Below are 14628 nucleotides of genomic sequence, written 5' to 3' on the forward strand. Positions count from 1 at the left end.
TTCTGTTACTGCCACTGATCTCTCTTTATAGGCATGAAAAAAACAACTAAGTCACCAAAAAAAACAGAGACAGCAATGTGCCAAAGCAGGGAGGGAGGGGCTGGGTGCATGAGTAAAGCACCAGGCAGCACTGACACTCACCTTTACAAAAACAACACCACGAACAGCTTTCAGAACCAACATTACTGCCATAGACAGAGCATAGATACCGGCGTAGTAATGCATGTGGGGGTTATCTTTCATGCTATTACTTATGACAGTGTCATTCCCCAAAGTCACAGTGGTGTTCTGCAAGAAATTCAAGGTTTCAGTGAATAGTTAAGGTAAGGATTAAGCACATATTTATTTCACATGGTAGAATTTAACTGACCCCCCCACCAACAACTGTTCTTGACTCTTACTTCAGTAATCTTTGACTAGTGGTAGGTGACACGTGCTATTTCTGTGGCATCAAGAACTCCCTAAAAGGTTACTTCATTAGATTCCTAATCTCCCATTTCATACCTATCGTTTCTTGTGCTCTGCAGAACAATGTTGGATACTCACACACCACCAGTGCCATTACACAAGACTATTCACCTTGGATGTGCGTTCATTACCTCCTTATTAAACACGGTTATTTTCTGCCATGATGCAGGAATTTCTTTAATAATATGCTGTCATACTTTTTCTTAAGCATATATAAGAATCTCGTTATTTATTCTAATACTGCTGGCAATGTGCACTTCAGTATCTATTCTCAGAGGCTATGTTGTTTAAAGCAAAACCCAAACCCAACAATCATATTTGAATTTTTAAAGGCAACAAGACATGCAGTCAAAGCCCCTATAATGGGAAAAGTCCCAAACAATCTTCAGTCATTATATTCTTCAAAGCAACTCTCCAAAGTCACTTGGCTTAAAGCCATAAACCATAACAAGATGACCCTGCTAGATTGTAAGGTCACATTCAAACAAAAGGCAGCACTAAAACTAACAATTCTTCCTGCAGCTTGTTGGCCTCTTTCACATTTTCACTTCCTTCTCTTTGACAAACCAAGACAAGGAACAAGAGGGCAGCATAAAACCCCATGAGTTATCCTATCGTTTTCATTACTAGAGTTCTCATTCTTGGGATGTGCTCTCTAGCAAGATCACCTCTTGGGGAGCCTCACAACTTACTTAAGTTAGGAAGCCCCATTTGGTCTCCTGGGTCTGCTTGGGATAAGTCTGAGAGCAATTACCCCAGCCATTAAATAAAAGAGAACTGAAATGCTATTGATCTTACTCCGCTGCCTTGCTTGATCCAGAAGCTCAGCCACCAGTTGCTAAAAGCCGTACTGCCCACGTTCAACACAAACAGTGCCATTATCACAAGGAATGCAAAGGGGCCTCCAGCTGCCTGAATGTAGATACCGTAAACAGACCAGGGGACAGAGCCTTTGCCTTTCTCTTCCAGCTGAACCAGTTGGCCTATGAAACAAAAGAGGAGGAGTGAGGAAAGGAGCTCTATGAAGACTTCTGTGAGTTTGTGAACATATACAATACAAAAGTTGCTTCCACACTGTACAGAATGCTTTCAGAAACAGTCGTTTAATATGCAGATCACATCCAGTCTTTCAAATAGTCACAATTCTTCTGCAGAATCATTCAAGTCTGAAAAAGCTTAATCAGCGCAGACTCGAACACTATGAGCCTCACCATGGCTTTTAAAGTCCTGCTAAAGGTCAAAGTTAACATTAAACAGATAACCCCACAACAAAGGTCAGACCTTCAGATTCTTCATATGTAAACATGTCCTGCCTAGGAATGTGCAAGTGCCAAGCTACACACACTGCCCTCTTCAGATAAAAGGGGAGGTGGTGCTGGAGACAGAGTGCTGTGAACTCCTTCACACCACTGGCTCTTGATCTGTGGCAGACTGATTAAACTGCTAATCATTGTGCTGGCACCAGCACTGAAGGAATTAAGGAATGCCCTCTGCCCACTGCCTGAGTCCCATCAACCACAACAAGCCACCAGGACTTGAGACAGCTTTCAAAAACCTAAGAGGCACATTCATAACATAGTTTGAAATCAAATGTTTTGAGCTTATTAATGGATGAAATAACTGCAGCACAAAACTTAACTACGTAGTTACCTTCTTCCTTCTTCACAACCTTCTCCTTCTTCACAGAGCCAGCTTTGGTACCTTTATCCTGGGGTCTTTTCAGTGAACTGTTTGTGTTCTTCTTTACGTTAATCTGTAGGAAAACGGTGACAAAACACACACAGGAATGATTTTCTTTTACGTTTTCACAGCTGAACCAGAAGTTCTTAATAAGCTGCCTCCAGAACATAACAGCTTTCAGCAGAAGAACACTGATTTCAGGGGAGGTATAAATTCTGCTGTTATTATGGATAATTACCAACCTGGTGGATATAATTCTCTTCCTCTATTTACCTGAACTGCTACAAATCTGTACTGGTGGTGTGCAAGGCTTAGTTTTAAACAATTCTGGAAATATATGCATACATTGTAGAAGAACTGTACGTCTACTACAGAGAGATGCAATCCCCCACGTCCCATGAAACACCTCTAAGGACAAAGTCAGGCTTCCAGAAATCAGATTCCCAAACGCTAAACTGCTCACACAACTGCTGTTCTAAACCTGGCCATATCCCCACAGAATGGAAACGACTGTGTTCAGAGGCAGCTCAGTTTAACAGAACCTTCCCCCCCCCCCCCCCCATCTTTGGGATCATCGGTCATCTTCCACACCACACGTGACAAGAGACACCTGGCATGTATCAAACCACAGAGAATCCAGCCCTACCATCCCTTTCTTCTTATCCTGCAAGGAATGCAAATCAACGCTCTCTCTGCGAGCTGGTGGTTTATAGAGAGACAGCGAAGGTCACCAAGCATGCAGGCTGGAAAATCTCACATGAACTGTCATTACATTTATCTTAAAACAGCAGAACTATCATCTTCAAGTCTCACAAAGGATATGCAGAGCAGGATGTGACATTACTTTGCTTCTTTCACTAACATCTCACAGGAGAAAATCCCACTGAGCACCTTGAATCTGTACACTGATCACAATGCTGCCTTCTGTCAGAACAGCAGGGGTTGGAAGGGACCTCAAAGACTGACTCAATAATCACTTCTTTCCAATGCCTGAAACTTATGAGTAAGGATTGCTTCATCAATTAAAAAAATAGGCTGCTGGTATGATTGTGTTTCTTACTGCAAAGAACAACTACAAGAAACAAACAGAAGTGCAAAAAACTAACTGAAAAATGTACGTCCTACTGAATGGAGACAAGAAGCTTCCTTCCCTGAGCACCACCTGAGGAAACAATGTATTTCATCTTCAACTCACAAGCTCACTGGTGGAGTCCTCTCTATTATGCATTTCTCTAAGAGCTGTGATTGCAAATACAACGTGATAAAGCACAGATGATTCCACCAGAAGAAAACTAGTCAGACCAATACATGAAGCCATTTTTCACTTTACCATTTCATTGGAAAAAATCAGAGTGCTTTAAAATGGAAACATGAGTACCTCAATATGTGGTGTTTCTCCCAGTTGGAGGTTATTAAAAATGGTTGCGTAGTCCCCACTTAAATTCATTAATTCCTCGTGACTTCCTCGTTCAGTAATGCAACCTTCTTTCATGAAGACCACTTCATCACAGTCAACAAGATACTGCAGAGAACAGCAGCAAGAACGAGTCTTTATCACTGTGTCTAATAAAGAATTAGATCATGTTCTGTGCACAGTTGCAAAGCTAGTTTATAAAGCTAAAGTACACATCCTATGGAGACAGAGTTGTGCTATAACAAGTTGGGGCACAGTAATCTCCAGTATAAAGGTAACTGACTACACAGCATTACAGGGGAGTCCAAGAAAGCAAGTATGACAGATGTAGTTAGTACCTGAAGCTGATGGGTGATGAAAAGGACAGTCTTTGACTTCAAGTGCTTCCTTATTGCACTGTTAAAAATGTGATTTCCAACATGAGCATCTAAGGCACTAAGGGGATCATCAAGGATGTAGATGTCCCTGTCACTGTACAGGGCTCGAGCCAGACTGATTCTCTGACGCTGTCCTCCACTCAGATTAGCTCCTCGTTCACCAATCTGTACAGACAGAAGCTCGTTATTTTATTTCTATGGCACCGTGATGCAGATATTCAGAACCCAAGAGATGACTGGAATGAAGCAGACCACAACATCCTGTCTTTATATAAAGCACGTACACATATACACCACAGCATTCTATACATTCTATAGTTTAGGTGTCTACACCTTTCTGAAGTGCACTACACAGTATAACTCAAGGTTACAATGCTTGAAGTGTTGCAGTACTTTTTTGCTCAGCTATTTTAAATCAAGTTCAAATAGGTCCTGTTTAGGCAGCAAAAATTACAACACAATGAACAACTCACACAATAGTAACTTCTCAGCCAAAAACACGGCACTACTCCCAATAGCTTTGGTGCTCAAGGTGTATTCAGCAGCTTGGCTTATATGCCAATATACCAAGTACCATTATTACGATGTTCCCCCTCACTCCAGTTCAGCAAACTAAAATTCTACTTTTTATTGTTTTGCAACTACTAAGTAGTTTATTATAAGCAAAGTTTATACCTCTGTCAGGTCCCCATTTGGAAGGATGGCTAGGTCAGGTCTTAGACAGCAACCATTCAACACAGTATTATATCTAAAGAACATGGATTAGATAAATAATAAGAACACTTTTCTTGTCCCCAAAGTATCTAAGCTAGCACAGCATTATTTCACTTTCTACACTATTAGCAGACATTCCACCAGCCTTAAGCAAATGATCTGCCTTGGATTCCCAAGAGAAAGCTTTGGTTAATAATCTATTACCAACTTCTCATGTTCTGGAAAGGTAAGAAGGCAATTTATTTTCAAGGATTGCTAGCAGTGGTCCCAAGGGTGGCCTCCACTAGAAGAAGGTCACGAAGGTGCCCAAACATAGCAAACAGGAGTTATTGTACTTAAAGAGGGCAAGACCAGGACAGAAAGAGCAAATGGCATTTCCGTGCTGCTCCACAGTGGCTGCTGCCAGCAGAGGTAAGATGATACTCTAGCATAAGCTCAGCCCTCACTGCAGATGAGCAGTGACAGCCATCAGCCACAGCAACCACACATGAGAGATTCAGGTTCTTAAATGAATCTTAAAGTGAGTCTAAAAGACAGATTTCTAAAAGCAGTGGTAGGTTTTAACTGCAGCACACTCTGCATTAAGTTTTCCTTCACTTGGGCCAAGAATTACTAAAGCTTTCATGTAAAAAAAAATCAGCAAGCATTTCTGACAAACCTTTCTTCATCATATTCCTTGCCAAAAAGAATGTTGTCCCGAAGCGTAGCATTGAGAATCCAGGCCTGCTGGGCCACATATGCGAATGTTCCACTTACTGCAATGCTACCCTCCAAAAGGGTCATCTGGAATTCAAAACCATGAAATTATGCCATGCCATACCTATAAACAGTCTCCTACACAGTGTAAGTAAGCAAAACGGGAGATAAGAAGAGTAGAAGTAAAAAGAGAACATCTCACCTGTCCTAAAATTGCTGAAATAAGTGAAGTTTTTCCACTCCCCACACTGCCACAAATTCCAACAAGTTTTCCCTAGACAGAAAAACAACATATGTATGGTAGTTATTATACTCATTACTTACATTCTCCATCCCTTTCAAGACTACCTTTTTATCTCAGAGATTAAAGCCAGACAGTAATGACAGCTGAAAAACGGCGAAATAATAATGGAAGTGAGTCAATGTTCTGATATTCTAATTCTCCACAAACACTGAATACTACTCCACTGTGGACTAAAAGCACAGGAACTCCACAGGTGAAGAGGAATGCATCTTAGGATCAGTTTTCTTCAGATTGAGCCTGATAGAAGCCCAAGCCCAGAAAACACTGCACTTAGCCAGAGTTTGTACATGCTTTTACCTGTCTTGGAATGAGGAATCCTATTGTCACTCCAAAACCTGTCTTTGTCCTTCTACTGCATACATACAAATTCTCAGTGAATTAATCGCACATTGTTCAATTAAAATCCAGCACTGCGTTCTATTAGAACACTTAATCAACTAAAACGCTCGCTCAGAATATAGCTGAAATCCTGTGACAAATGGCTGCTGGAATGAACCATCCACCAATACCTCACCTACACTTCTCTGCTGCTTCCTTAAGCTCAGTAGCTCAGATACAGTACTGACAGCTACAGACAGGAAAACCATGATATGAAGACAGCAAATCCTGCCATGTTCCACAAGCTGTTTGCAAAGATCTAGCTTGCTAAAACAGTACAGCTGTTTATATCAAGATCAGACACTGCATCCTAGATACTGCAGTTACCATGGATTTAGAAGGAGTGCACAAAAGTAATAGGCTTCATTTCATGTTCTTTATTCCAAAGGACAGCTAAATATGAGGCCTTCTAAGAGCTCACGTTTCCTCCTTTCTTCTCTTACCTTTTCTATCTCCAAGTCAATGTTATACAGAGTCCTCTGAAGCCGAAGGTTAACCAGGTGGATGTTTCTGCTCTCCTCTTCGGGGCTAGGATGGTCATCATTGTCCACTAGAAGATGGCCCTTCTGTTCTGCCAGCACAGCTTGCTGTCCCTCATTCTGCAGCTTCATTTTCTCTTTCTTGCCCTTGGTTACTTTCTTGTCTTTTTTCACTTTGGGGGTCAACTTTGGTGAGCTCTGGACGCTGGCGTGGGAGAAGTCCCAAGCCAAGGTAGCATTTTTCACCTCTATCGCGGTGTGAGGATTGGCTGGTTTTTTCTTTATCATATGAACCTCTTCCATTAGAAATAAACTCTGATAGGAGTTGTGAGAGAGGTGTAAAGATGAGACACCTGATCAAGACTGGGAGACAAGCCTATGGCACACTCACGCAGCAAAACACATCAGGCTATATAGTGGGAGAAAGCTGAAGAGCAAAAGGTAGCTCATTAGTGTAAACTAACTCCAGGCGTGCTAAGTGGCTGGGGCATTCCTGGATGTGGTGGAAGTGCTTAGATACACAAAGACTTTCAGAGAATTGCAATGATCTGGGTGCTTTATGAGACAGCCTAATTCTATTCAGATTGTTTACAACCGCAGCTTTGTAATGTCCAGATATAAAACATGTGAATAGAATGCATGGGTTGAATAGGAGAAGTCACCGTGACAGAAAGTGACTGACTTGTCCTGAGCACCAGCTTAGGACAGAAGGAGATGGAATTACTTATCTTCAGCTTTTAACCTTCACCTCTTCTGCTGGGAGAATGTCATCACTCACAAATTTAGCTGATCTATGCTGGGCTGCTTGACAGTAAGCAAGTCATTAAGTCCATTGCATCATGTCTTCCACCACATCCATCAGTACTTATAATCAACACAGACGAAATACATATATATATATTTTTACACAGTATAGTTAATAATGAGAATCATTTTATCTTACATGACTTCTGTTCTGGACTAAGAAGCCCTAGTGATTACAGACATCTCAACTGTCAGACATATTGACTCTTGAGATTGCCCTGCCCCAAGTCATATGTTCATAAGAAAGCCCATACATTTACAAAGCCAAAACATCAGTTACATTTTCAGTGTGCTATCAGAGTATCCCTACCTCGTGTTACACTCCTTATACAAGTTAAGCTTCCTCTCTTCTCTGCATCCCCCCAAAATTCCCTCCAGTACAACTGTACTTAGGAAAACTTGATTTGGGATGAATCAGTTAAAAGATTAAACAAAAACGCTCAGAAATAATGGGATCTCTCTCAACCATTCCCTGGATTCCGTTATTTTATGGCTATAATTTTCACATGTAAAGTTGTTCCATAAATGCATTACACAATCTAGATATCTTCTACTATCTGTGGAAGCCTGTATGGAAATTTCTGCAATGTGCAATATTACTGTGCACCAATGTCTACAAGAAGGCAAAATAAAGGCTTGCCCTCTGAGCTCATATTGAACTACCCAGTGTACTCACAGGGGTTGAAGGATACGATTGGATTTTTTCTGTTATCTGGGTTTAATTTGCTGCCATATATATATATATTTTAAGTCAGGTCACAACTACATTTATTGGTCTTAAAAGAGACTGCAAGGATTATTATTCTGTGAACCCATCTAGCTTTGAATACCATCTTCAACAGGGACCAACAGCAAAATCTTGAAATCATTAAGTAAGTCTATTTTGCTTCCCACAACAGTACTGTCTTTAGGCTCTAATGCTCCCTTGACTGGGTTTCTATTCCTTCTGCAGAATAATAATAACCTGGAGTGCTAAGTATGCAGAAAAAGGCTCATTGTACAGCAAACCAGCACTGTCCTGAAAGAGTTCTCTTAGCATCTATTATACACATACAACATTCCACACTTACAGTTAAAACTGCAAAGCTAAAGGCCTGCTTACCTTAAATCTGTCGACAGAAACGGATGCCTCAGATAAAGACTTCACTGAGAAAGGTGTTACTTTCAGAGCAAAAGTCATCGAGTTAAAGACAGTGACCACTGTGAATGCCTAAAAACAAAACAAGTCAGAATCACATTAGGATGTAACACACTGAACAAACAACTGCAACCTTCTAAAGGTTGAGCTGCCATAGCAGAAAGTTAAAGCCACAGGAAAGACCCACAGACCAAGAATAACCCTTTAAAGATTCAGCATACTCTGGAGTGGTAGAAAATAGAGCTTTGTAAGAAAAGTTACTGCAGCAATGCAATAGGGAATATCTTCAACATTGCAATTAACTAACCACCCACCTGAGCTGCTGTAAGATCATAGCCAAGTATCATATGGACAGAAAAGGTCACCACGCTGGCAATGACTACCACTATGGGAGCCACTCCCACAGTGATGCTCTGGAAGTAGCCCGCACGCTCCAAGATTTTACGCTCTTCCTCACGGATTTCTAGAAATATAAATAGCAGAATTGAGTTTGGAGTATTTTTCAGAAGAGCACACACACAACACACACTATCACAGTATAGGACGATCCCACACGAAGCAATGGGACATCAGCACAACAGGATACATTTATAAGTTGCGTGAACTCACTTTGAACATTCTGAGAAAACGGTTTGACCCAGGCATACATTTTAATGAACTTAATGTAATTAAGAACTTCGTTCATCTTCTGCACACGTTCATCTGTTGTTGATACACATTTTCTTCTGAAATAAGCAGTGAGGCGCGATACAAACATCTGAAACAAAAAGTAACGCCACCCAATATTAGTACAACTCAGAAAGAGCTTATTTACAGCTGAGCAGAAATGGAAGCAGGAACAACTAAGTATGAGCACGTTCCTCCCAGGTGCAGCACTTCTCAATGCCTTTCATTGAACTCAACAGTGAAACGCTCTTGGCTGAAGCATCTAAAGTTCAGTCCCCATACATAAGATGTCTAATCTCTGCCTGAACACTGCAGTTTAATTCAGCTGTGAGTATTTACCTGGAAGTCCAATCTATCAGCTTTCCTACTTTCATGGTGTTGGGTTTTCTTTTCCTATCACTGTGAGTTTCCTGTTTCTCACATCATCTTTAGGAACACCTTCAATAATATACAGTGCCAAAAACAGCCTTAACTTAGCACAGGTCAACACCTTCTGTTCAGAACCATGCGTAAGTCTGGCCTAAGAAAAATGAAGTGGGTCTTAACCCTTTTCAACTTACCATCGCTGGGTAGAAAAGGATGAAGACAGCAGAGCCCAAGAAGCCTGTTGGGCCCAGGATAATTACATTGTAAACCATTCCTAAGATGGCCACGATGGGGCCCCCAGCCAACAAACTGCCAACTGCTGCAGCTTCAAACATCCTTTGACCGTCATTGGAACACACATTTATGAGCTGAAAAATACACGCAATAGATGACACAGATTTAAGGCACAGTTCGTTCTCAAAGCAATGCATCGCATACCCCTTTATATCCCAGCTACTTCTGAAGCGATACTGCAGCTTACCTCGCCAAGAGATTTCTCCTTGATGTTCTTCAGCTTGAGAATTTTCTTAAATGCCATTGTGAGGATGGCTCCACGCAGTCTAACCCCCGTGCGGTAGTTCAAGGCCCACGTTAGCGCCAGGGACCAAGACCGCACTATTTCCGTCATAAAGATGCCAAAAACTAAAAACAAGCTGTACTGCAGGTTGGACTCACTCTGTTGGGTATACTCCAAAAGATGTTTCACAACGAACGCCTACAGGAAGAAATGCAAGCTTGCGTGAACACCCCATCATTCCAGAGGACCATGCAACAACTTTATGTTAAGTTAGAAATAAGTAGGCTACTTTGCTTTTAAAAGAGCCGTTTGAAATAGGAAGCGTCTTCTTTCTAGAAGTAAAAGATGACAACACAAGGAGCACTGCAACAAAGCCCTGCTGAGAGCCGTGTGCCAAGTCAAATTCATTAAGGAGAGTTCAATAGGAACCACGTTCCTTGCAGCACGCTTCTAATCCCATGTCTTCTAACTTAACATAAATCTGTCAGTTAGCTGAAAGCAATGCATTGTCATATAGAAGAGTCTTAAAATATAGTCACTACTTATACATCTGAGCACATTAAAAAAACAAAAACAAAAACATTCCTTTACGTGACATTAAGACCTTTTTACTTTATCTTTGGCTTGCTTCAAACGTGCTTATTTTGATAAAAAGGAACAATGTACCTACAGTTGTGGAGGGGAAGAGTGAGAAGGACATTTGCAAAACATTCCTGGAAATAAACATCAGCAGTTTAATTGTAAAGAAAATAAAAACAAGCAGAAAGCACAAGGTACGAAACGCCACAAACCATTGGGGCGGGGAAAATAAAAAAGGAAAAGAAAGCAAATTAACCATTCGATCCCTCCCCGTACCCTTTCCCCCCAAAAACATGAACACTTTACCTCAGGAATCACATTGCAAATATGACCTGCAGAAAGAACGTAGCCCCCAGAACCACCAATTCCCACCTCGAGCTCTCTGTGGTCCAACGGCACAATGTAACATCATACAACTCACAATCATCAGCAATATTAAATACTATTGACTGAGAAACAACAGGTTTTTATTTGAAATAAAGCGTCATCTTCAATGGTAACATCTCACAAACACGGTACAACAGGTAGAGAATTGTATAAATATACAATCTGCACGTACAAGATAATTGCAAAGGGTTAATATCTAACAGTCTTAGCCTCTAACATAAACTATCATTGAAACTATACACAGTTATAAAAATACAAGAACAGAACAGTGTGTTTTCATGAAGTCCAAAGGAAGTCAAACTTGCAGGTGCCAACAGGGGAGGCTTCCGAGGCTGCCCAAATTCTGAAATCTGCTTTAAAATGTATGCTATCGTAAGGCTTTATAGGTAACAAAATGAGTTTTCCTAGACAGCTTTTCAACAAGATGCTTTAAGATACTGGTGCTTTTGATATGCTACTACAGAGCAGAATTACCTTTGCCCACAATGAAAAGCAACCAAAAAAAATTTTAGACCAAGGAAAAATATGTGAGAAGCCTTTTTCATCACAGTCCTTTGAAGTCCTCTTGACTAAATCACGCTTTGTAAACAAGAGTTCTGCATAGTTTTATAGTTTGAAGAGAGATGGAAAAAACCAAAACCCCACTATTGCAGCAAAGGTATCGAAAGCTACAGCCCAGCACCAAATAACAGGAAAAAAAAAAATGGAGATCGAACTCATGTGTTCTGAGGAAAGTAATTCTGCGTGTCAGAACCAAGGAAACATGCTGTCAATAATTTTGCTCTTTCATTTTCACAAGTGTGAATTAAAGCCAGATGTCCATCGGTTTCTAGAATGGCAACTGAGAAAATTTACATATCGATCCCTGAACAAATGTGAGGAGCTCACATTCACAGACCTATCGCGCTCCAACTTTCTCCTTACTCGGATTTAGTTTTACATCCACTGTTTGGACGACAACTGCATACAGTTGGTTTGCAGTTACTAAGAAGATTACTGACTTCTTTTTTCCCAGTATTCAATCCAACATATGCAACCGAGTCACTGAGCACTGGGGTGAAAATCCCCCCTTTTCCTCACGAGCTGTAACTCAGCATGGTCGCAGACTGCAAAGCCTTTTTCTCGCACACCACAGCATTGCTGAAGGTCTCCAAGAGAGGATGTATAAAGATAGCAGATGTTTCCTGGGGTCTCATTCCTTCCCAAAACTTTTTAGTGCATTTTTTTTTTTGCAGCACCGTTTTATAGAATCAGCATCTCCCGTGATGAAATAGAGACCAGGCATTACACCCCATTGTTATTTTTATTTTTGCCCCAGAAGAAAGAAAGAGGAAAGAGCAGATTAAAGAATTTTGAAAAGGGAACGGAAAGAAGTCACACAGAATTAACATTTACACATAAGCACATACTACTCCAATTCAAACTGACTTCATCAAAAGAATCCACCATCAAGTTATTTACAAAACAAGAAAGCTGTAGTACAAACTTAAAACGATCTAACGGGATAAAGGAATTCCTGTGACTATGACTGCAGTAGATGGTACTAGCTTCTTGGCTGTCTAAGCATTCTCATTGAATAAACATTACCTTACCTTTGCTCTTGGCGTTGGCTCTGCCCAGCAGGACTGCCTCATTCTGACGCAGAAAACAGCCATCCTGAAAATTCTAAAGAACAGCTTCTGTCACTGGTCCCACTGCAGCGCAGGCACCCCCACCACAGCCAGCGTGCAACGGGGTGGGCTGCAACCGGAGCCAACTGGGAAATGGGAAACTTACCTCCACCAGCTTACCACTCCCCCTCCAATAACTGACCAAACTGTCAAGCTGTACTCCACTAAGATGGCAAGTTTCCCCATCTCCCAAACAGGAAGAATAGCTCTGAACAGTTGCAAATGGGTACAATGTTCAGACCTGGAGTTAAACTACGTTCAGTCATAAACAAAACTTCTCTGCTCCTTCATCTGAATGTGAAGTTCTGGCAGCTGATTAAACGGCAGCGAATATTTTTGGGAGATAAAAACCCGTTCTCGTACATTCTGATGGTTATGACAAGGCAGTCTGACACATGCAGCTATTTGACCGTTTAATGGATTTTGATACTGTGCCAGATGAACAAAATAAAAGCAAGACCCCTGAAGGATCTGGTATCAACTGAAAAAGACGACAGAGGCCTTTCCAGTTATAACCATCACAATGTTCATTAGCGAAGCCACAACCGTGGGCTGGCATTTCAAGGTCACAGACACCCCAAGTTTTTGAAGCTTAATATAATTGTTTAACTCCGTTTTGCCAGTTTTCACCAATATTCGAGGTCCAGTCAAGTGCTTTTCCTGGTCTCCCTTTTCACCTTCAGGTGACCGAAAGGGCACAACAACACAAGAAAGCACTAATGTACCAGAGGAGACAGCACAGGCATATCCATGAGGTGTGCCATTAAAAAAAGAAAACAGAGAGGAGGGATGGTAAAGACTCCTTTTCCATGCCAAATGTTAGAAATAAAAGGCTATCGTTCCTTATTCAGAGAAATGAATAAGGTTGTCTGCAAACAGGCAATGTCCACAGATTATTTTAAATTATCCAAATTGAACATCAACTGCAGTCGTAGCTCCCAGCCTTGTCAAGTTGGTTTGTTTTTTTCCTTTCCCTTCCCACTTTCATTCAGCAGTTTGGCTGAGAGAAATTGAGATGACTCTACAGAAATTAGGGAACACCCTGCTGCAAGTTTGTTACTAAGCATAAAAGCAGCTGCTAAAGCCCTGCAGTGAAACAATGACAGAAGCTCTTCTTGGGCAAAGCTAGTGCTGTGAAAATCTTAATCGTGATATATTGTTAATTAGCACAGTATGTTCGTACATTTTATAACTAACATAAGACAGACCATTACCATGAAAACAGTATCATAGAAACATTTGTTATTCGTTTCACATAAAAGAAAGCAAACTTTAAAAAGGCATAAAAAGCAGAAGAACATTTTGATAAGACATGAAAAGCTGGAGAACATTTCTAAAAAGACATTCCACCTAACAGTGCACCCAGGTGTACTTACCCCAGAAATGAACCTTCAGCTTACCAGCACACTGAAACGTGTACTACTAGCAGTAATACTGCTCCTACTCCTCAAGGGAAATGTGTAGAGAATAAATTTAGTCAAAATTTCAACTGCAAATCTGCACAGCACGTGCAACAAACAGGTGACAAAGATGTTGTGAATGCCAAGTCCCATATGTTGTTATCTTCATTACAACTCATGGCAAAAAACTGCAGCAGTTCCTAGAGGCAATAACATACTCTAACATGAACTCTACATCAAACCTGTCTGACCAGATCTGCACATATTATTTTTTAAGTAGCGCTCTAATAAAATTGCTCGGTTCCACTTCTTGAAGACTGTGCTATTAATGCCAATAATCTAAAATCAGTGTTTCATTGCAAGATAAATTCACAGAATGTCAAAACAAAAGGAAAAAGCAACACAACATAAAAGACCCGCACGTAAGAATATTATGCAAAAAGATCACGTGTCAGTTAAGGAATGACTTTAAACTACACTGAAAAGCAAAGAGAAAAAACAGGTGCACATTTCCTCCAAGGTATCTAAAAGTCCCCTCCCTCTTCCAAGAACTTGGCCTCGGTATTCAGCAACTGATCCACACCAGCTGTA

General features: G+C 40.9%; 1 protein-coding gene across 4 annotated transcripts in view; it reads right to left on the reverse strand.

Annotated features, from left to right (window-relative positions):
• Nucleotides 1–14628, reverse strand: part of ABCC5 (ATP binding cassette subfamily C member 5) — a 35078-nt gene that overhangs the window by 7858 nt on the left and 12592 nt on the right. For 3 of the 4 annotated variants that reach the window (XM_015871569.2, XM_015871571.2, XM_015871570.1), the window contains exons 6-19: nt 9966–10199; nt 9679–9852; nt 9062–9209; nt 8767–8915; nt 8417–8524; nt 6475–6825; nt 5552–5623; nt 5312–5436; nt 4615–4687; nt 3901–4104; nt 3527–3670; nt 2119–2221; nt 1267–1451; nt 142–288 (exon numbers count right to left, since the gene is read on the reverse strand). In XM_015871569.2, the coding sequence (XP_015727055.1) occupies nt 142–288; nt 1267–1451; nt 2119–2221; nt 3527–3670; nt 3901–4104; nt 4615–4687; nt 5312–5436; nt 5552–5623; nt 6475–6825; nt 8417–8524; nt 8767–8915; nt 9062–9209; nt 9679–9852; nt 9966–10199 (2217 nt within the window). Of the gene's footprint in view, nt 1–141; nt 289–1266; nt 1452–2118; nt 2222–3526; nt 3671–3900; nt 4105–4614; nt 4688–5311; nt 5437–5551; nt 5624–6474; nt 6826–8416; nt 8525–8766; nt 8916–9061; nt 9210–9678; nt 9853–9965; nt 10200–12559; nt 14493–14628 lie in introns of those variants that run through there. The other variant, XM_015871572.2, reaches the window with a different exon arrangement.

Source organism: Coturnix japonica, chromosome 9 (assembly GCF_001577835.2).
Source record: "Coturnix japonica isolate 7356 chromosome 9, Coturnix japonica 2.1, whole genome shotgun sequence".
Lineage (NCBI taxonomy): Eukaryota > Metazoa > Chordata > Aves > Galliformes > Phasianidae > Coturnix > Coturnix japonica.